The following is a 20,773-nucleotide window of genomic DNA, read 5'->3' as shown; positions in this document are numbered from 1 at the left end:
ATGAGGTATCTCTTCACACTGGTCAGAATGGCCATCATCAAAAAATCTACAAACAATAAATGCTGGAGAGGGTGTGGAGAAAAGCGAACCCTCTTGCAATGTTGGTGGGAATGTAAATGGATACAACCACTATGGAGAACACTATGGACCTTCCTTAAAAAACTGTTTCCAATATATTAAAATGTTGGTTATCTTCATATAGTAACACCTTACTTAGCAAACAACAATTTCTGTGTGTGATATAGGTTGTCAAGTGGTGACTGTTTATTCATATTTTAGACCCACTTCTGAAGAAGAGGCATTGTTGTGCAGCTGAGAAAAAAATGAACTTTGGAATCAGGCAGACTTGAATTTAAATCCTGGCTGTGCCACATAGTAGCTTTTACCAAAAGTCAAGAGTGATCTTAACTTTTCTGAACCTCAGTTTATTGATCTATGAAACGGGAGTAATAAGAATACGACCGTAATTGGGATGTTGGGAGGATGTAAAGGTAGGTGTGCTCAACACATGGTAGCCATTGTAATTAGACCCCACCAGGGCTGTCCCCAGGTCAGCCCTCCATGTGCCCTTTGCAGCCCAACACTTGTCACACTTACCTTGGCCAAGCACCTTTGGGCTCCTAAGGCTCCCACTGCCTTCAGGCACAACGAGAGAGGGAGCCTGCAGACCGGCAGGAAGCCTGGGCAGAGGTGCTGCCCTCTCAGCTGGCTGGTCCAGTGGCTAAGGTCCAGCTTGCTTGTCTGATTACCATCTCCTTTCCCAACAGGTCTCTGAGATCTGGAATGAATATTTGAACAATCACTATCAAGTCCTCTCACAGGCTCGCACCCAACAAGTAGATCTACTAGGCAAACAATTTGAGACCGACACTGGCTTGGGTAAGTGGCAGTTCTCCCCAGGAAGCAGAGCAGTGACTTCATCTTTTCTGATCCACAGACTTTTCCCCTCAGAGGGAGAGCAGCTGTGCCTGTCGTGGGGCACATCAGTGCCACCTTCCCATTTTGCCAACGGGCAAACTGAGACAGGGGGATCAAAGAGATTTGACGAGCGGTGGGAAGAATTCAGGTCCTTAGCGTCACACACAGCCTTGCAGGGGAGTTACTAAGGGACAGATCTGGAGGAAAAAAAGACCCTGCCGGAGCCCCCTGAGATTCCTGCAGGGCATCCATTTTTTATGTGTTATCTCTCCAGACTCCACACGGAAGGCCCATTGCTCATTTGTTCTGGTGCCTTATCCTCTTCCCTTACTGGACAGTGAACTTCTCAGTGGCAGGGCTGAGTCTGAGTCATCTCTCTACCCACCTCAGCAAAGGGCTGAAGGCTGAGTACAGCATCATTCCCTCTGAGATCATAAAAAGATATGGAAGATCTAGTTTCTTCTCAAAAGAGACATATAGTGTAGTGGGTGAGACAGCAACTATGTGAAAGAAAAGAAAACTTCTACAAGTACAAATTATATTACGAGCTGAGTCCCAGAATGAAGAGGTGAGGACAGTTGGATGGTGTTGAAGAGGGAAGACTTCTTGGAGGAGAAGTTTGGAGCTAAGATTCAAAAAATTAGTAATTTTATTGAATTTTCTCTTATTATAAAAGCAGTTCATGTTAAAGTAGAAAACTCAGAAATCATAGCTATCCAAAGACAGCCAACCTTAACATTACAGTGTATGTCTTTTCTGTCTTTTTCTCTAAGCTTAGCCTCACATGGGGAATAGCAGAAAGGCTACTGCTTAAGCATCTTTGGATTTGGGGAAGAGGAATTAAGGTGCTGTGGCTGCCAGAAGCCCCGGCTCCCTCCTCTTGCTATAGAATGGAAGTTGAGTTGGACCCAAGAAATCCCACCATGACAAATTCCCTGTATTGGGGGCCTAAGAGATCTAGTTTAGGACTCTGAAAGAAAGAAAGCTAAGCAACTCTGGGACCTGTAGGAATGAGTTTTGTTTTTTGTTTTGTTTTGCTTTTTTTAGGTTACTCTGATAATGACACGCTGGGCAGAGCTGGTGAACTGCCTGAAGGACAGGTGCCCTAACAGGTTGCTTATCCCTGAGGGTAGATGCAGCTGCCCTAGGGCCTGTTTCTTCTTTCCTCCCTTTCTTTCCATCACAGATGAAGCCCAGGAAGCAGAAGCCATTCAGATCCTGACTTCAATCTTGAAGATTCGAGAATCTACATCTGACAAAGCTCCCCAAAAAACAATCTTTGTTCTAAAAATCCTGTTCATGCTTTACTACCTGATGGTGAATTCTTCAAAGGCAAGTTCCCCTAGAAAAGAACCATGTCTAAAATGGAGGGAGAAGTTCCTCTAGTTGATTTCAGCTGTGTTTTGCCCAACTGCACTAGCTTTTACCCTCAGAGTAAGCCTTCACTCCAAAAAAGTTCAGATGCTCATGACATTTCTTATGTGTTGAGTCCAACCTGCACAGTGGAAATGAGGTTGTCTTCTTCCCTCAAGGGGGCCACCCTAGGGTTGCACAGGTTAACTGAGGCTGGGGCAGTGCTAGGAAGCCTGCAGGGAAGAAGGGCTCTGGGGAGTCCTTGGGGGGTTGGAGTAGTTGCTCTAACCATACTCAGGTAGTGAGTTCCCTGTTGCTGGAGGGATCCAGACAGAAATAATAATTCAAAAGGTAATTGTTCTTGAGTGCTTTTTATGTGGCAGTCACTAGCCTAAGTACTTTACATGAATTATCACATTTAATTCTCATACTAACTTTACAAAGAAGGTATTTTATTATTCCCACTTTACAGATAAGGAAACTAAGGCACAGAGAGGGTCCATTGCTTGCCCAATTTCTTATAGACAGCAGGTGGCATATCTCAGGGTTCTTGATTTATTGATTGACTGATCCACTCATTCATTCAGGTATTTATTGAGGTTCTACCATTTGCAAGGCACAGTCTTAGGGACTGGGGGTGCAGTGGTGAACCACCAGCCAAGTTCCCTATTTCCAAGTGACTTACATTTTTCTGGAGGAGGGGAAGTTACAATAAACAAGTAAACATATAAATATGTAATATAATTTCAGAGAGTGAAAAGCACTACAAAGAAAAGTAAAGCAGACAAGGGGAGAGAGGAGGGAGGATGGCTGGAGGAGGTCTTTCTGTGTGGGTGACATGGGAAAATTTAAGATGTCCTTACCCCGCTCCCTTCCTCCCTTCCTTTCTTCCTTCTTTCCTTTCATCAGCAAACTTTTACTAAGCACCTACTGTATACCAGGGCCTGGAAGAGCTCCCAGTCTGTGGGTTAAAATAGAGTGTGATAGTAAAGCCCAGGGCCCTGTGGGAGCACAAAAGAGGGACAGTGGCCCTATGTGGGATGGGCGTGAGAGGGGTTAGGGAACAGGGAACATTTCCATTGTATGTCCAAGTTTACAGTGGACAAAGCCTCTTTTCTACATTTCAGGGTCTCATTTTCCATTCAAGGAAGTCATTCCCCCAAGTTGTGTTAAGGGTGTTAGGTCTGCAAGAGGTCCTTAGAGAAAAGGGACACCTCTATCTACTAAGGATTGGCACCTCGCTTCCTTCAGGTCTGGACTCAGCTGTCTGCTTTTCAGTAAGGCTTTCCCTGCCCTCTGTCTGAAACGGCAAACCCCCACTGCCACCGTTAATGCTTCCTGTTCCCCTTCCTGCTTTATTTTTTTCCTTAGCGTGAATCACTATTTAAGATACCATTGCATTTTAATTATTTGTCTTGTTGATTGCCTCGTTCCCCCACTATATTGTCAATTTCACAAGGGTAGGAATTTCTGCCTATAGTCACAGTACCTGGAACATAGTAGCCTTTCAATAAATATTTATTGAAAGACAGTAAGGAGAGAAAGAGGAAAGGAAGGAAGGAAGGAAGGAAGGGAGGAAGGAAATAAGGGAGAAAAGAAGAGATGGAGGGGGGTGAAAGCACCTGCTCGGCTTGCTGAGGCACCCCTTTCCCCTTTGCGAGTAGAGCCATGTGGCTGACAGGGTCTTGGTGCTCCAGCCAGGTGTCAGGCCTGAGCCTTTCAGGTGGGAGAGCCGAGTTCAGGACATTGGTCCACCAGAGACCTCCTGGCCCCTTGTAATATCAATCGGCGAGAGCTCTCCCAGAGACCTCAGTCTCAATGCTAAGACCCAGCTCCACTCAATGACCATCAAGCTCCAATGTTGGACACCCCATGTCAAACAACTAGCAAGACAGGAACACAACCCCACCCAATATCAAAGAGGCTGCCTAAAAACATAATAAGTTGACACCCCAAAACACACCACGAGACGCTGTCCTGCAGACCTGAAAGACAAGATCCAGCCTCATCCTCCAGAACACAGGCACCAGTCCCCTGCACCAGGAAGCCTACACAACCTACTGAACCAACCTTACCCACTGGGGGCAGACACCAAAAACAACGGGAACTTCGAACCTGCAGGCTGTGAAAAGTAGACCCCAAACCCAGCAAAATGAGAAGACAGAGAAATACACAGCAGATGAAAGAGCAAGGTAAAAACCCACCAGACCAAACAAATGAAGAGGAAATAGGCAGTTTACCTGAAAAAGAATTCAGAGTAATAATAGTAAAGATGATCCCAAATCTTGGAAATAGAATGGAGAAAATGCAAGAAACATGTAACAAGGACCTAGAAGAACTAAAGAGCAAACAAACAATGATGTACAACACAATAAATGAAATTAAAAATTCTCTAGAGGGAATCAATAGCAGAATAACTGAGGCAGAAGAAAGAATAAGTGACCTGGAAGATAAAATAGTGGAAATAACTACCACAGAGCAGAAAAAAAAAAAAAAAAAAAGGAATGAAAAGAATTGAGGACAGTCTCAGAGACCTCTGGGACAACATGAAATGCACCAACATTCAAATTATAGGAGTCCCAGAGGAAGAGAAAAAGAAAAGGACTGAGAAAATATTTGAAGAGATTATAGTTGAAAACTTCCCTAGTATGGGAAAGGAAATAGTCAATCAAGTCCAGGGAGCACAGAGAGTCCCACACAGGAAAAATCCAAGGAGAAACATGCCAAGACACATATTAATCAAACCATCAAAAATTAAATACAAAGCAAAAATATTAAAAGCAGCAAGGGAAAAGCAACAAATAACATACAAGGGGATCCCCATAAGGTTAACAGCTGATCCTTCAGCAGAAACTCTGCAAGCCAGAAGGCAGTGGCAGGACATATTTAAAGTGATGAAAGGGAAAATCCTACAACCAAGATTACTCTATCTAGCAAGGATCCCATTGAGATTCGACAGAGAAATTAAAAACTTTACAGACAAGCAAAAGCTAAGAGAATTCAGCACCACCAAAGCAGCTTTACAACAAATGCTAAAGGAACTTCTCTAGGCAGGAAATACAAGAGAAGGAAAAGAACTACAATAACAAACCCAAAACAGTTAAGAAAATGGTAATAAGAACATACATATCGATAATTACCTTAAATGTAAATGGATTAAATGCTCCAACCAAAAGATATAGACTGGATGAATGGATACAAAAACAAGACCTGTATATATGCTGCTTACAAGAGATCCACTTCAGACCTAGGAACATGTACAGACTGAAAGTGAGGGGGTGGAGAAAGATATTCCATGCAAATAGAAATCAAAAGAAAGCTGGAGTAGCAATTCTCATATAAGACAAAATGGACTTTAAAATAAAGACTATTACAAGAGACAAAGAAGGACACTACATAATGATCAAGGAATCAATCCAAGAAGATATAACAATTTTAAATATTTATGCACCCAATATAGGAGCACCTCAATACATAAGGCAAATGCTAACAGCCATAAAAGGGGAAATTGACAGTAACAGAATCATAGTAGGGGACTTTAACACCCCACTTTCACCAATGGAAAGATCATCCAGAATGAAAATAAATAAGGAAACCCAAGCTTTAAATGATACGTTAAACAAGATGGACTTAATTGATATTTATAGGACATTCCATCCAAAAACAACAGAATACATCTTCTTCTCAAGTGCTCATGGAACATTCTCCAGGATGGATCATATCGTGGGTCACAAATCAAGCCTTGATAAATTTAAGAAAATTGAAATTGTATCAAGTACCTTTTCTGACCACAGTGCTGTAAGACTAGACATTAATACAGGAAAAAAACTGTAAAAAATACAAATACATGGAGGCTAAACAGTACATTACTAAATAACCAAGAGATCACTGAAGAAATCAAAGAGGAAATTAAAAAATACCTAGAGGGCTTCCCTGGTGGTGCAGTGGTTGAGAGTCTGTCTGCTGATGCAGGGGACACGGGTTCGTGCCCTGGTCCGGGAGGATCACACATGCTGCAGAGTGGCTGGGCCCGTGAGCCATGGCCACTGAGCCTGCGCGTCCGGAGCCAGTGCTCCACAACGGAGAGGGCACGGCAGTGAGAGGCCTGCGTACCGCAAAAAAGAACCCCAAAACCTAGAAACAAATGACAATGAAAACACGACAACCCAAAACCTATGGGATGCAGGAAAAGCAGTTCTAAGAGGGAACTTTATAGCAATACAATCCTACCTCAAGAAACAAGAAAAATCTCAAGCAACCTAACCTTACACCATAAGCAATTAGAGAAAGAAGAATAAAAAACCCCCAAAGTTAGCAGAAGGAAAGAAATCATAAGGATCAGGTCAGAAATAAATGAAAAAGAAATGAAGGAAACAATAGCAAAGATCAATAAAACTAAAAGCCGGTTCTTTGAGAAGATAAACAAAATTGATAAACCATTAGCCAGACCCATCAAGATAAAAAGGGAAAAGACTCAAATCAATACAATTAGAAATGAAAAAGGAGAAGTAACAACTGACACTGCAGAAATACAAAGGATCATGAGAGATTACTACAAGCAACTATATGCCAATAAAATGGACAACCTGGAAGAAATGGACAAATTCTTACAAAAGCACAACCTTCCGAGACTGAACCAGGAAGAAATAGAAAATAAAACAGACCAATCACAAGCACTGAAATTCAGACTGTAATTAAAAGTCTTCCACAAAACAAAAGCCCAGGACCAGATGGCTTCACAGGCAAATCCTATCAAACATTTCGAAAGGAGCTAACACCTATCCTTCTCAAACTCTTCCAAAATATAGCAGAGGGAGGAACACTCCCAAACTCATTCTACGAGGCCACCGTCACCCTGATACCAAAACCAGAAAAAGATGCCACGAAGAAAGAAAACTACAGGCCAATATCAGTAATGAACCTAGATGCAAAAATCCTCAACAAAATACTAGCAAACAGGGATTCCCTGGTGGTGCAGTGGTTGAGAGTCTGCCTGCGGATGCAGGGGACACGGGTTCGTGCCCCGGTCCGGGAGGATCCCACGTGCTGCAGAGCGGCTGGGCCCATGAGCCATGGCCACTGAGCCTGCGCATCTGGAGCCTGTGCTCCGCAACAGGAGAGGCCACAAGAGTGAGATGCCCACGTACTGCAAAAAAAAACAAAACAAAACAAAAAAAACTAGCAAGCAGAATCCAACAATGCATTAAAAGTATCATATACCATGATCAAGTGGGGATTATCCCAGGAATGCAAGGATTCTTCAATATATGCAGATCAATCAATGTGAAAAACCATATTAACAAACTGAAGGAGAAAAACCGTATGATCATCTCAATAGATGCAGAAAAAGCTTTCAACAAAATTCAACACCCATTTATGATAAAAACCCTCCAGAAAGTAGGCATAGAGGGAAATTACCTCAGCATAATAAAGGCCATATATGACAAACCCAGAGCCAAGATCATTCTCAATGGTGAAAAACTGAAACCATTTCCACTAAGATCAGGAACAAGACAAGGTTGCCCACTCTCACCACTATTATTCAACATAGTTTTGGAAGTTTTAGCCACAGCAATCAGAGAGGAAAAAGAAATAAAAAGAATCCACATCGGAAAAGAAGAAATAAAACCGTTACTGTTTGCAGATGACATGATACTATACATAGAGAATCCTAAGGATGCTACCAGAAAACTACTAGAGCTAATCAATGAATTTGGTAAAGTAGCAGGATACAAAATTAATGCACAGAAGTCTCTTGCATTCCTTTATGATAATGATGAAATATCTAAAAGAGAAATTAAGGAAACACTCCCATTTACCATTGCAACAAAAAGAATAAAATACCTAAGAATAAATCTACCTAAGGAGACAAAAGACCTGTATGCAGAAAACTATAAGACACTGATGAAAGAAATTAAAGATGATACAAATAGATGGAGAGATATATCATGTTCTTGGATTGGAAGAATCAACATTTTGAAAATGACTCTATTACCCAAAGCAATCTACAGATTCAGTGCAATCCCTATCAAACTAGCAATGGCAATTTTCACAGAACTAGAAGAAAAAATTTCACAATTTGTATGGAAACACAAAAGATCCCAAATAGCCAAAGCAATCTTGAGAAAGAGAAACGGAGCTGGAGGAATCAGGCTCCTTGATTTCAGACTGTACTACAAAGATACAGTAATCAAGACAGTATGGTACTGGCACAAAAACAGAAATATAGATCAGTGGAACAGGATAGAAAGCCCAGAGATAAACCCACGCACATATGGTCACCTTATCTTTGATAAAGGAGGCAAGAATATACAATGGAGAAAAGACAGCCTCTTCAATAAGTGGTGCTGGGAAAACTGGACAGCTAAATGTAAAAGAATGAAATTAGAACACTCCCTAACACCATACACAAAAATAAACTCAAAGTGGATTAAAGACCTAAATATAAGGCCAGACACTATAAAACTCTTAGAGGAAAACATAGACAGAACACTCTCTGACATAAATCACAGCAAGATCCTTTTTGACCCACCTCCTAGAGAAATGGAAATAAAAACAAAAGTAAAGAAATGGGACCTAATGAAACTTAAAAGCTTTTGCACAGCAAAGGAAACCATAAACAAGACGAAAAGACAACTCTCACAATGGGAGAAAATATTTGCAAACAAAGCAACTGGCAAAGGATTAATCTCCAAAACATACAAGCAGCTCAACAACTAAAAAACAAACAACCCAATGCAAAAATGGGCAGAAGACCTAAATAAACATTTCTCCAAAGAAGGTATACAGATTGCCAACAAACACATGAAAGGATGCTTAACATCACTAATCATTAGAGAAATGCAAATCAAAACTACAATGAGGTATCACCTCACACCAGTCAGAATGGCCATCATCAAAAAATCTACAAACAATAAATGCTGGAGAGAGTGTGGAGAAAAGGAACCCTCTTGCACTGTTGGTAGGAATGTAAATTGATACAGCCACTATGGAGAACAGTATGCAGGTTCCTTAAAAATCTAAACATAGAACTACCATATGACCCAGCAATCCCACTACTGGGCATATACCCTGAGAAAACCGTAATTCAAAAGGAGTCATGTACCACAAAATTCATTGCAGCTCTATTTACAATGGCCAGGACATGGAAGCAACCTGTTTTCATCGACAGATGAATGGGTAAAGATGTGGTACATATATAAAATGGAATATTACTCAGCCATAAAAAGGAATGAAATTGCATCATTTGCAAAGACATGGATGGACCTAGAGACTGTCATACAGAGGGAAGTAAGTCAGAAAGAGAAAAACAAATACCATATGCAAACACATATATATGAAATCTAAAGAAAAAAATGGTTCTGAAGAACCTAGGGGCAGGACAGGAATAAAGATGCAGACATAGAGAATGGACTTGAGGACATGGGGAGTGGGAAGGGTAAACAGGGATGAAGTGAGACAGTGGCATGGACATATATACACTACCAAATGTAAAATAGCTGGTGGGAAGCAGCCACAGAGCACAGGGAGATCAGCTCGTTGCTTTTTGTCCACCTAGAGGGGTGGGATAGGGAGGGTGGGAGGGAGACGCAAGAGGGAGGAGATATGGGGATATATGTATATGTATAGCTGATTCACTTTGTTATACAGCAGAAACTAACACAGCATTGTAAAGCAATTATACTCCAATAAAGATGTTAAAAAAAAAAAAAAGAAGAGGAAGAGATGGAGGGGGGAAGGGCCAGCTAGAGCCTGTCCCAAGTTGTCCTGTGAAGCATCTGTCAAAACTCTGGGCTGCTTGGCCCCCCAGATGGCAACTTACTTGTGGCACCTTCCTTTTCTATGCCTCCCAATGTTGGTTCAAAGGGCCCTGAAATGTAGAAAAGAGGCTTTGTCCACTGTAAGCTCAGCGACCATGTTTTCCTGTTCCTTAACCCCTCTCACCCTCATCCCACATATGTGGTTAGCTGTGAAGACCCAGTATATGTTCACAAGTTTCCACAAAGAACTCAGTGGCTGGTGTGAGAATCTGAAGGGTCCTTTCCCATGTTTTTGTGGTCGAGCAGAGATGGGCTTTCCAATATAATGCTTTTCTGTGACAACTTCCTTTTGTCACTGCAATTCTATTTCAGGCAGAGGAATACGCCATGAGAGCCCTGGATCTAGCCAAAGAACAGCAGCTCAGTGTCCATGAACAAAACACCATTCAAGACTTACTAAATCTCATCTCAGCTGAGGAAGCTCATTCCATTACTTGGTGACCCAAGAGCTCTGCTTCATGGACTACTGAGCATCTAATGTATTCCAGCATTGCACAGCTGCTTTGAGGTGCTATGAATTGCCGAAGTGCCCACCCTCTTCCCCTGGGATTGCGCTCATAGCTGTGTTTTTATCGTTTCACAGCATATGTTGGGGAATATAGAGCTTTTGGCACAGAAATCAGTAAAACTCTTGTTTATCATGACTTTGCACGACTTTGAATAACGTGTTATCAGTTCACTAACAAGGTATTTATAATTAAACTGCAAATAGTTTATCCTATTTCTCAGAGGTCTCCCGGTGATGCATTCTTCATAGATCTTTGCCAAAGAAAGGGGTAGGGAATAGAGCTATACTGGAGTAAAGTCTCTCTATTCTACTGTAATTAAGTTAGCATTAATCTGAGGTAGATTGTGATTAAAATGCCCATTATAATTCCTAGAGCAATCACTAAGAAAAGTAATCGAAAAAACAGTTAAAATCAACAAGGAAATTAAAATGGTACACTAGAAAAGATCCACTTAATGCAAAAGAAGGCAGTAAAGGAGGAATGGAGGAACAAAAAGATGTGAGACATATAGAAAACAAATAGCAAAATGCAGACATAAATTGTAGGCCTTTGCCAGAAAAGGCCCCTGGGCCTTACAAGGAGCTCCAGTATGGATTGGCCGAGTTACCATTCCACATTGGTGTCTCTTTTCTCAGACAGTTATTTGAAGGGGATGTGAGCCATCTATGCTGTCTAGGGGGGAAGTACTCTGGAAGGTCCCCTGTGATGTAGGGGACAGTGTAGGCATTGGAGCAGACATGCCTGGGTTCAAATTCCAGCTTTCTCACGTAACAGCTCTGTGACCTTGATTCACCGTCTCCCACCCCTCCACACACACCCAACCTCCTCATTATGTTCTAAAATGGCCCAGGTGTGGCCATGGCTGTGTCAGCTATACCATCGAGGACTCTGGTCATTTAGTGCATCCTTTTTTTTCTCCAGACTCGCTAAGCAGCCTGCCCATGACCACTTTGCTTCCTGGGTAGATTTGTACCAGGGAGAGGTTATGCAAATCAAGGACCTGTCGGAGAGTTTTATGTTCCTGACGTATTATTTCCCTCAGGCCCATATAATAAAAATATGTCAGATGGCCACCCTGCACCTTCAGGTCTAGGTAAAATCCGCTTGGGGCACTCTTATGCTTCTGCAAGATGGCTATGAAGTCCCAGGGCCTTACTTTTCTGTCTCTCACTTCAGTTTTTAGCTTCAATTGTCAATACTCTGTCACTCTCCACATCTTGTCTTGTAGCTGTTTTTTTGTCTCTTTAGGGACACATCCCTTCTTGATTCTCACCTGCTAACCCCAGATATGAGCCAGCTCTTTCAAATAGATGTTGAATGAAGATTGGAGGAGTGAGGAGAAGGATCAATGGCAGATAATTTAAAAGAAATTAGAACTTCCTTATTCAAAAAGTCCTTCAAAGTCCATTTCATTAAACGCTAGTTCTCTTCTCTACCACAGTCATTGGCCCCTTTCTCTTTTTCCCCCCTCCCTTATCTGTTTTCTGTTCTCTCCACCCCTGAATTCTTGCTCATGACTCCTTCCCCATTGAGTATATTTATAAAATTACTGTTTCACTTTGTTGTTCCTATTGACTGATTTTCCTCTTGGTTATGGCTCATAATTTTCTGCTTTTTCACATCATGTCTAGAAATTTAATTTTCAGTCTTTCTGCTTTTCTAACACTTGCATTAAGGCTATAAATTTTCCTCTAAATGCTGCTTTCATTGATACCACATACTACAAAATGCATTTTTATTATCTTTTGCTCTAAATATTTCTTAATTTTTTTATGACTCATGAGTCATTTAGAAGTATGATTCTTAATTTCTTTTTTTTTTTTTTTTTTTTTTGTGGTACGCGGGTCTCTCACTGCTGCGGCCTCTCCTGTTGCGGAGCACAGGCTCCGGATGCTCAGGCTCAGCGGCCATGGCTCACGGGCCCAGCCGCTCCGCGGCATGTGGGATCTTCCCGGACCGGGGCATGAACCCGTGTCCCCTGCATCGGCAGGCGGACTCTCAACCACTGCGCCACCAGGGAAGCCCTTAAATCTATAATTTTGTGCCTTCTATTTGTACTGCACTTTCTTTTTTCCCTCTTCTTTCTTCTAGATTGATTATGTATTTTTTCTCATTCCATTTTCTACCCCCTGTCTGCTAGTTTGTAGGTTACACACTGTGTTTCTATTCTTTAAGTGATTACTCCGGAAATTCAAATATTCATTCCTAACATCAATGTCTAAAGTTATTCAGGATGTTTACCCTCATCCTGGACTGTACAAGGGCTTTAAAATTTTTAAATTCCATTTGCTTCCCCCTAACTTATATATTGTTACTGTTATTTATTTCAAGTATATCTTAAACCCACAAATCACAATTATTATTATTTTATAAAGTCATTATTATTTTATAAAGTCATCATATTCCTTCTTGCTTTTCACACCCTCTATCTGGGTTCACATTACCGATAAATCCTTTAGTATTTCCTATGGTGAGGGTTTGCTGATGGCAAATACTCAGATTTTCTTTCTTTCACTAATTTGATAATGTTTTATTTTGCCCTCTTTTTTTGACTCATCAATGAAAATGTATCTCACTTTCATACATGATACAGTGATGCAGGACATAATCTCAGTTCTGAAGATCTCTGTGAAATGTGATTTACTTGACCTAAAAAGGTATATGCAGGTTCAAGAAAACCAGGAATTGTTGGGAGATAAGAACATCTCGTATCATTCTACCAGGTAATCTTTCCTAAGCATCTTCAGCAGAATTTGCAGGTGTGGAGCTGAGGGATCATCTCTGAAAGTCCTGGCTAAATTTTTTCTACTAGCAAGCACATAGCAGTGTTACAAATTATATCATGTTGTCTATGAACATTTATTTAACAAAAGTTCACATTGAGTACTTGCTCTGAGTACCAACTCTCCAATGTTTTATCATTGCACAACTTTGGACCTGTGCTGTGCCATAGGTCCTCAGATGACCAAGATTAGAACCAAGGTGCTCTACCACCGCTAGGTCCTACTATAGATATATATCATGAAAGTGAGGTTTCTGTATTCACGATGGCTCTATGAAGCATAATATCTCTCAAGAACAAGAGGTCAAACAAAACACACATCTGGCAAAGTAGATGCTTCAGAAAAGATGATGAAGCATTACTTGAATGACAAACCATGTCATCATTTTGTTTGCTAGAAAAAGTATGTTTTTCCTGATATTCATCAAGATTGATGGTGATGAGTTGGAGATAAATATTCTATTTAACCTATATGCTCACACAGACACAGTTTCAATAGTTAATAAATACTTAAATAAACAGCAGCAGGTTTGAAAGGCATATAAGCAAGGTTACTATTGAGATCAGGATATAAAACCAAGATGATATATTATAAATGTTGTCCCTTGCTTGCGAACCTTTCTAAGGAGTGCAGAAACAATCCTAGTGATCAAGGGAGAAAAGCTTTCAATGAAAAAAGACCATTCAGAGTTTGAAAGTCATGTTTCACCACAAGAAACAATACTGGATGTGAGGGATAAGGAAGATAGCAGCCAAAGAATGACTCCTGAAGTGTGTTTTCTTTCCTTCTGGTTTGAGCAAGTGGTTGACGTTGTGCCCTCAGGTGAGGAGGTCCTGGAAGAGGAGGGAGTCTGCGGGAGAGAGAGGAATGTGAATTCAGATTGGGGCATGGTGAGTTTAAGATACTTATGAGACATTTGAGGGGAGATGAAAAGGCAGGCAACTGCACAGGCAATCTGACATTAAGAAAAGAACCCTGAGTTCGAGAGATAAATTTGAGAGCATCGTGTAGGTTGTAATTAATACTGTGGAAACAAAGGAGATCATCTAGGGAATAGAAGAGAGATAAGGAAGGGAAGAGAGCCCCAGGAAATGCCCTGAAACAGAACGTTTAATAGAGAAGAGGGGAACCCAGCAGACGAGGGTGACATAATTTCAGATTTATTCAGAGTATTCATACAAAGGATTCCCATATATCTTTCAACCAGATTCCCCAGATGTTAACATTTTACCATATTTGCCTCATCATTTTCTCTATATAGATACCCATTATTTTCTGAACCATTTGAAAGAAAGTTGCAAACACTATGCCCCTTTATCCCTCAATATTTAATGTGGTTCTTCTAAAAACAAGGAAATTCTTACATATTCTCATCAGTACAATCATCGAAATCAGAAAACTAGGGACTTCCCTGGTGGAGCAGTGGTTAAGAATCCTCCTGCCAATTCAGGGACACGGGTTCGAGCCATGGTCTGGGAAGATCCCACATGCCGCGGAGCAACTAAGCCCATGCACCACAAGTACTGAGCCTGCGCTCTGGAGTCCGCGAGCCACAGCTACTGAGCCCACGAGCCACAACTACTGAAGCCGCCGTGTCTAGAGCCCGTGCTCCGCAACAAGAGAAGCCACCGCAATGAGAAGCCCCCGCACTGCGACAAAGAGTAGCCCCTGCTCACCGCAACTAGAGGAAGCCCGCGTGCAGCAACAAAGACCCAACACAGCCAAAAATAAATAAATAAATAAATATTTTTTTTAAAAAAAGGAAATTAATCATTGATAGGATGCGATCAAACAATGAAATACAGACTTTAGTTCAGATATCACCAATTGTCATAATGATGTTCTTTAGAGCAAAAGAACATCCCTGAGCAAGCAGTGCATTCAGTTGCTGTCTCTTTAGGCCTTAAACGTGACACAGTGTCCTGCTACTCAAATCTTCTCTGACTTATGAGAAATTCAGCCAAACTTTTCCAACAAATGAAGAAGCCAAGGCCTTTGGGAGCTCTGAAGAGCTGTGACTCACTGAGGTACAGTAGATCCGAGGCCGTTGGAAGAGCCATAATCCTTGGGGGAAGGCTCTTCCCTGATTGAGGGAATTCCTGCAGTGAAAAACGCAGCTGCAGGAAAAGCAGTGAAATGGGAACCAGCATGACAGCCAGGTGGGTGTCAGCAGCATGAAGCTGGGATCGTTTCGGGGGATGACCGTGGAACCCTGGAAAACAGAAGAGGAAGTCTCATAGGCTTATTCCTTGGGGAGAGGAAATCCCAAGATCTAGCAACTGGGGATGGTGTCTGTATCCAGCCTAAAGACCTTTCTACTGGTGCCCTGTCAGCATGGTTGCTGACAGTCAGGATGGTGGGGAAGCAGTCACCACCCTTCTCAAAGGACCTCGGGCCCCACCAAACACACTGGTCTACGATGCAGTAAATGCAGTTCTTTTGGGACAACTGGGGGAAGTGTATATGAACTGGGAATTAGATGCTGTCAAGGAATTACTGTTAATTTTGTTATATGTGGTAAGGCATAAGGAAATCTCTTTTTAAAATAAGACGCCTGCTGAAGTATGCAGGGGAGAAAAGATATGGTGTGCGGAAATTGTTTTTAAATGCTTAAGAAGAAGTAGGTAGATGCAGTAAAAATAGAAAATTTTGATAATTTAAAATTTGAGGACTTTACTAAACCATCCTCTCGACTTTTGTGTAGTTTGCAGAATTTCATAGATCAATAGAATAAAAAACAAATACAGGTCACACCCCCCAGTGTTTGGGTTGAAGGACAGTATGAGCGGTACAACAGAGTAGCATCCCTGGTTGCAACAAAGCAGCGTTATCCCTGTGACTCTCTGACCTCAGGGTGGGCTCCCTGACCCTCACAAGTTGAGGAACAGCCTTTGTTCAAGGGTCTCAGGCCTGGTGCTGATCGGAGTTAGTTCCTAAAGGCCTTAGCACTGCTTCTCCCAGGAAGCCTTTTGAAACGTCAGGCAGACAAAGTCGAATGGCTCTTCCGGTGCGGACCCAAATCTTTCCAGTCCCCTGGGATCCTTCCTGCACCACACAGCCATTCTTACACGCAGCAAGCTCTCACTTGCTATTTGAATCTTCATTGTAAAGTCAGTCCGGGAGAGCATGTTGAGCAGGCCCACGACAAGCTCATACCATCTGCATTAGTATTTTCCTCCATCATCTTGACAGTTGAGAGTTGGCAATATTACAATTCAGACAGCACTCTGCATTTGAAAGGAAAATTATGGTTTTTCAGAATGCAGCTGGTGTGCCAGTGAATAGGATGAAGTTTCTATGAAGTCTTTTCCTCATTTTATGATATGAAAATAATAAAATGTAGATTCAGCGTGATACTTACTGAAAAAGAACCACCAAAAGGGACAGAGTTTGGGGGACAAAGGCAAACAAAGCATTCTGTTCCATGGTAATAATTTTAATAAAAAGCAAAGCCAGCAAAACAATCATTTAGAAATGATTTCTTCTCTGTGGGAGAAGTTAACATTCTTATTGCTGTTCAAACCACTTGGAAATGAGCTCTTTGGGTGCCTAGTTAAGATATATTCTTCACAGCACATTTTCAGTTTGCCAATTAGGCAGGAAAAACTACAATTCACTTTCCTGGGGGGAACTTAGCTGAAGTACAGCCCACAGGTGAGACACAGCCTCAAAGATCACTAAGTTTAGGAGCAAACCAAAAAGACTTCTCTTGTGTGAAAACAGAGGAAGACAGAACAGGCAGAGAAGCAGTGTTTTCAAGCGTTTTTCTTCAAGGCAGTTCTGCACATTATAATAGGACACTGGCTTCTGAGAAATCCATCACACATGCTACCTCCCTGGAATTGAGATGTTTTAATGCATTGGTGTATCAGTTTCTTTCTTGGTTACCCAGTGGCACTGGTGTGCTGGTAAATGTTTAACAGGTAGCTCTCCAGGGGAGATACTTGGTATATAGTGTTTGCCCATCTCTGTGGGGTAAATATTCCCTCCATGGCTGACTTCAAACTACCAATGTGATGTCACTGAACAATGCAGTTGGGAACAGATGCTCAGTTGCACACAATTATATGGCATTTCCACTGTACAAATACAACAGATGTCAATAACCTCAGGAGCACAGACAATAGTAAAAGGTAATAAAAGTAATTAGGAAGTGATAAGTTTTGAATATTTATTACCTATATTTTTAATATACTTTAATTTTAGGTTTATATAATTTAATTAATTAATTTTTTTTTTTTTTTTTTTTTTTTGCGGTACGCGGGGCTCTCACTGTTGTGGCCTCTCCCGTTGCGGAGCACAGGCTCCAGACGCGCAGACTCAGCGGCCATGGCTCACGGGCCCAGCCGCTCCGCGGCATGTGGGATCTTCCCGGACCGGGACACGAACCCGTGTCCCCTGCATCGGCAGGCGGACTCTCAACCACTGCGCTACCAGGGAAGCCCTATAATTTAATTTTTAATTGTGGCTGCATCTAAGAACCAGCCCACAAAATTCCTGAAACTGTAACAATCCGCTCTCGTGGGCTGGTCCAAGCCGGCTCCACCACAACACTGGTACTCTGGGGACCTCCAGGTGGGACTAAACAAACCAGCCACCTGCCTGGTCTTGCCTTCACGAAGACCTTTATTAGTTCTAGACTAAGAACCCCAGCTCTCCACTTATAGTAGAGCAGTGTTCCTTCTAAATAGAAGATTCTGGGGGTCCGACTCGGGACAGGCCCAGGACAGCAGAATTTCAGCTGTTTTATTGGCTAGTTCCATCTGCTCTCAGGGCTGTCATCCCTGCCAAGTCCAGATGGTGCTGTTGGGCTATCAGAGTTCCCTGCACAGCTCCGCGCCCCCACCCCCCAGCCTTCTGCACTCCCCTCACCCTCCGTTTGACAGATTTAATTCAAATCCCTGGCACCTCCTCCTTCCATTTGATGCAAAGCCAGCAAACCTCATACAGGAAGAGCCAGAGAAACCAGGTGCTAAATCATACAAGGTCACGCTGCTCCTCCACCCTCCAGCCTCCCAGGTGTCTGAGGCAGCCTTTCCTCCAGGACTTTTCTAAGCCAGATACACCCCCTATATCTTACACTAGAGCATCACAGAATCTCAGGGATGGATGGGACCTTTCAGTCCTTAAGCCTAAACTGCAGCATGCTTAAGCAGCCACCAGTCCTATCCCCTCCCTCCCCCGCATCTCTTTTTCCAGCTGTAAAGCTGCTGTCTGCCAGCTTTTACCCCTTGGCACTGAGCCATGATCACTGGCGGGAGCTGTTGGGGATTGCTGACAGTGGAGAAAGCAAGAGGAAAGGAACCTGCTGAAAGCCAGACTTGTGGTTAAGAGCTTCACATTCAAGATTGTGTTTATTTATCACATTTATAGGTGATGATGCAAAGGTTAAGCAAGATTAAGTGACTTTCCTGAGGTCACATAAGCCATAAGTTATCAAGTCAGGATTTGAACCGGGGCTAACCCAAACTAGCACCATTTACATCAATCCGTGTTGCCTTCCGTAAAGCATGATGACCCCAACAGCTAGTGGTGATGATGGTGGTTGCCATGCCCGGCTAGGGTAGCGGGAATGAAAAATATATCACCCTAAAGGATGGCACTTGAGTGCTTCTTGGGGAGGGAGTGGTCTTTGCTTAGGAAAATGCCTTTAATAAGCCATCCGTGATAGAAGGTGAAATCTTGAAGGTAGAGGTGTTGGCAGGAATCATATTAGGAAAAGGAATGGCTATGCTGCTGTCCATGAGAACATACGTGGATTTAGTTTGTCCTGAGAAGGGAGTCAGGTACCACATGGAATGGAAGGTGAGTGGATTCCTCTGTAGAGTACAGAAGAACATTTTATGAATGGGGGTACCACGTCTGCATTGCTGCAATGCCTGCATTGCTGCCACGTCTGCGTTGCTGCCACGTCTCCCGTTTCCTCCCACATCACTGGAACACACACAGGCACACGCTCCCACACTGACTCATTTGAATTTTGGTGTGTGTGGAAGTGGGGACAGGAACCGAGCCTGTCTCAGCTGATGCGGTGAAGGGATGAGACATGATTGTTGCTTAAAATGAGGTAGCAGAAGTCTGGAGTCAGCAGTGACTGCCGAGATATAAGCCCCTTAGAAATCACAGAGATCCAAAGGCCCAGTTATCAGACTTCTCTGGATCTCAAGGGGCAGGGGGTCCTCAGCTGACCCATGGGCTACAACAGGGAAGAGTGCCCCTAGTGGCCGGCTGCAAGGGGGATGCACTGTGGAACTGCGAGAGGGAGGGAGCCTTTGACTTTGTGGCTGATTGTAGCTAACATGCGTATCAATCAGGATTCCCCCTCAGGTGTGCCTGATGGGAGACACTTGGGACCTTCAAGCCCTTGGCCTCCATGGAGGCCCACGAAGGCCTCCGCAAATCCAAGACATTCTGCAGTGAGGGAACATGAACCAAACTGGGGCCAAGGAAGCCTTCAGTCAGCTTGGCAGGGGCCTTCTCTCACATCCCATCACTGATGGTGTAATGTGAGGCTATGCGGTCTTGGCTGGTCTACAGGAGGCACAGGCCATGAGCCAGCACACACCAGAAAATCTTATCTACGCCTTTGGGGCTCTTACCTAGAAGCCATCCAAGAGCTGAATCCTTCACAGCAGGCACCATCTTGATCCAGAGCAGAGGCTCAGCAGAAGGGGGATGGGCACAGGGTGGGTCCAGGATGGCAGCAGTGCTGGACGCCATGGAAGAACAGAGCCGCCTCTGGCAGTACGCCACACCGGTTGTGAACCAGACTGCCTGGGTCCCAACCTTGCTGCTGACTAGCTAAGTGACCTTGGCCTCTGGGATTCAGAGTCCCATCTATAAAACAGGGCCTGAACTGATTCCAAAGTGCTGTTATTCCTGTGCCCTCAAATCTGGCTTGACGGGTGACCTTCTTAGGGTTGCCTCAGAGCCCTAGTGAATATGCAATGCCAGAGCAAGACTACCCAACAGTGTTGCGTTGCCAGCATGGGGCCCAGAGCAGTGCCACTGGTCAGCAGGGGAAACGCGCCTGGAGAAGGAAATGGAAAGGCTAGAAGGGACGAGGTTTTCATACTCAGCTGTGTGAGTTTTAGAAGGGAAGGCTGCAGTCTAACCACAGATTTGGAATGGAAGCATAATACGGTTTTAAGAAAGGATTAAGACAACATACGCCTGAGATGGTGGCCTTCCAGGTGACAACAGTTTAAGCTACGATCTGATCTGAGGAGTCTCAGAAGCAGTCATAAACAGCAGCAGGTTTTCTATTAGGCTACAGCGGCAGATCTAGGAACGCTAACTCCAGGGACAGGGACAAGAAGGCTGCTGTCAGGGCTCTTCCCAAAAAATCAGCATAGACTGACAGCAGATAGAAGCCTCACCTCCAGGTGCA

General features: G+C 43.0%; 1 protein-coding gene across 1 annotated transcript in view; it reads left to right on the top strand.

Annotated features, from left to right (window-relative positions):
• ZMYND12 (zinc finger MYND-type containing 12) overlaps positions 1 to 10,532 on the top strand; it is a gene marked incomplete at its 3' end in the record, with an annotated part of 34,270 nt that extends 23,738 nt beyond the window's left edge. The window contains exons 6-8 of the mRNA XM_079930930.1: positions 768 to 879; positions 2,105 to 2,254; positions 10,408 to 10,532. Of these exons, the coding sequence (XP_079787056.1) occupies positions 768 to 879; positions 2,105 to 2,254; positions 10,408 to 10,532 (387 nt within the window). The remainder of the gene's footprint in view (positions 1 to 767; positions 880 to 2,104; positions 2,255 to 10,407) is intronic.
• Between the last annotated feature and the right edge of the window lie 10,241 nt (positions 10,533 to 20,773).

The sequence above is a fragment of the Stenella coeruleoalba genome (genome assembly GCF_951394435.1).
Source record: "Stenella coeruleoalba genome assembly, chromosome: 1".
Lineage (NCBI taxonomy): Eukaryota > Metazoa > Chordata > Mammalia > Artiodactyla > Delphinidae > Stenella > Stenella coeruleoalba.
Note: the sequence above shows the minus strand (reverse complement) of the source record. Positions and strands in the feature narration are given on the sequence as shown.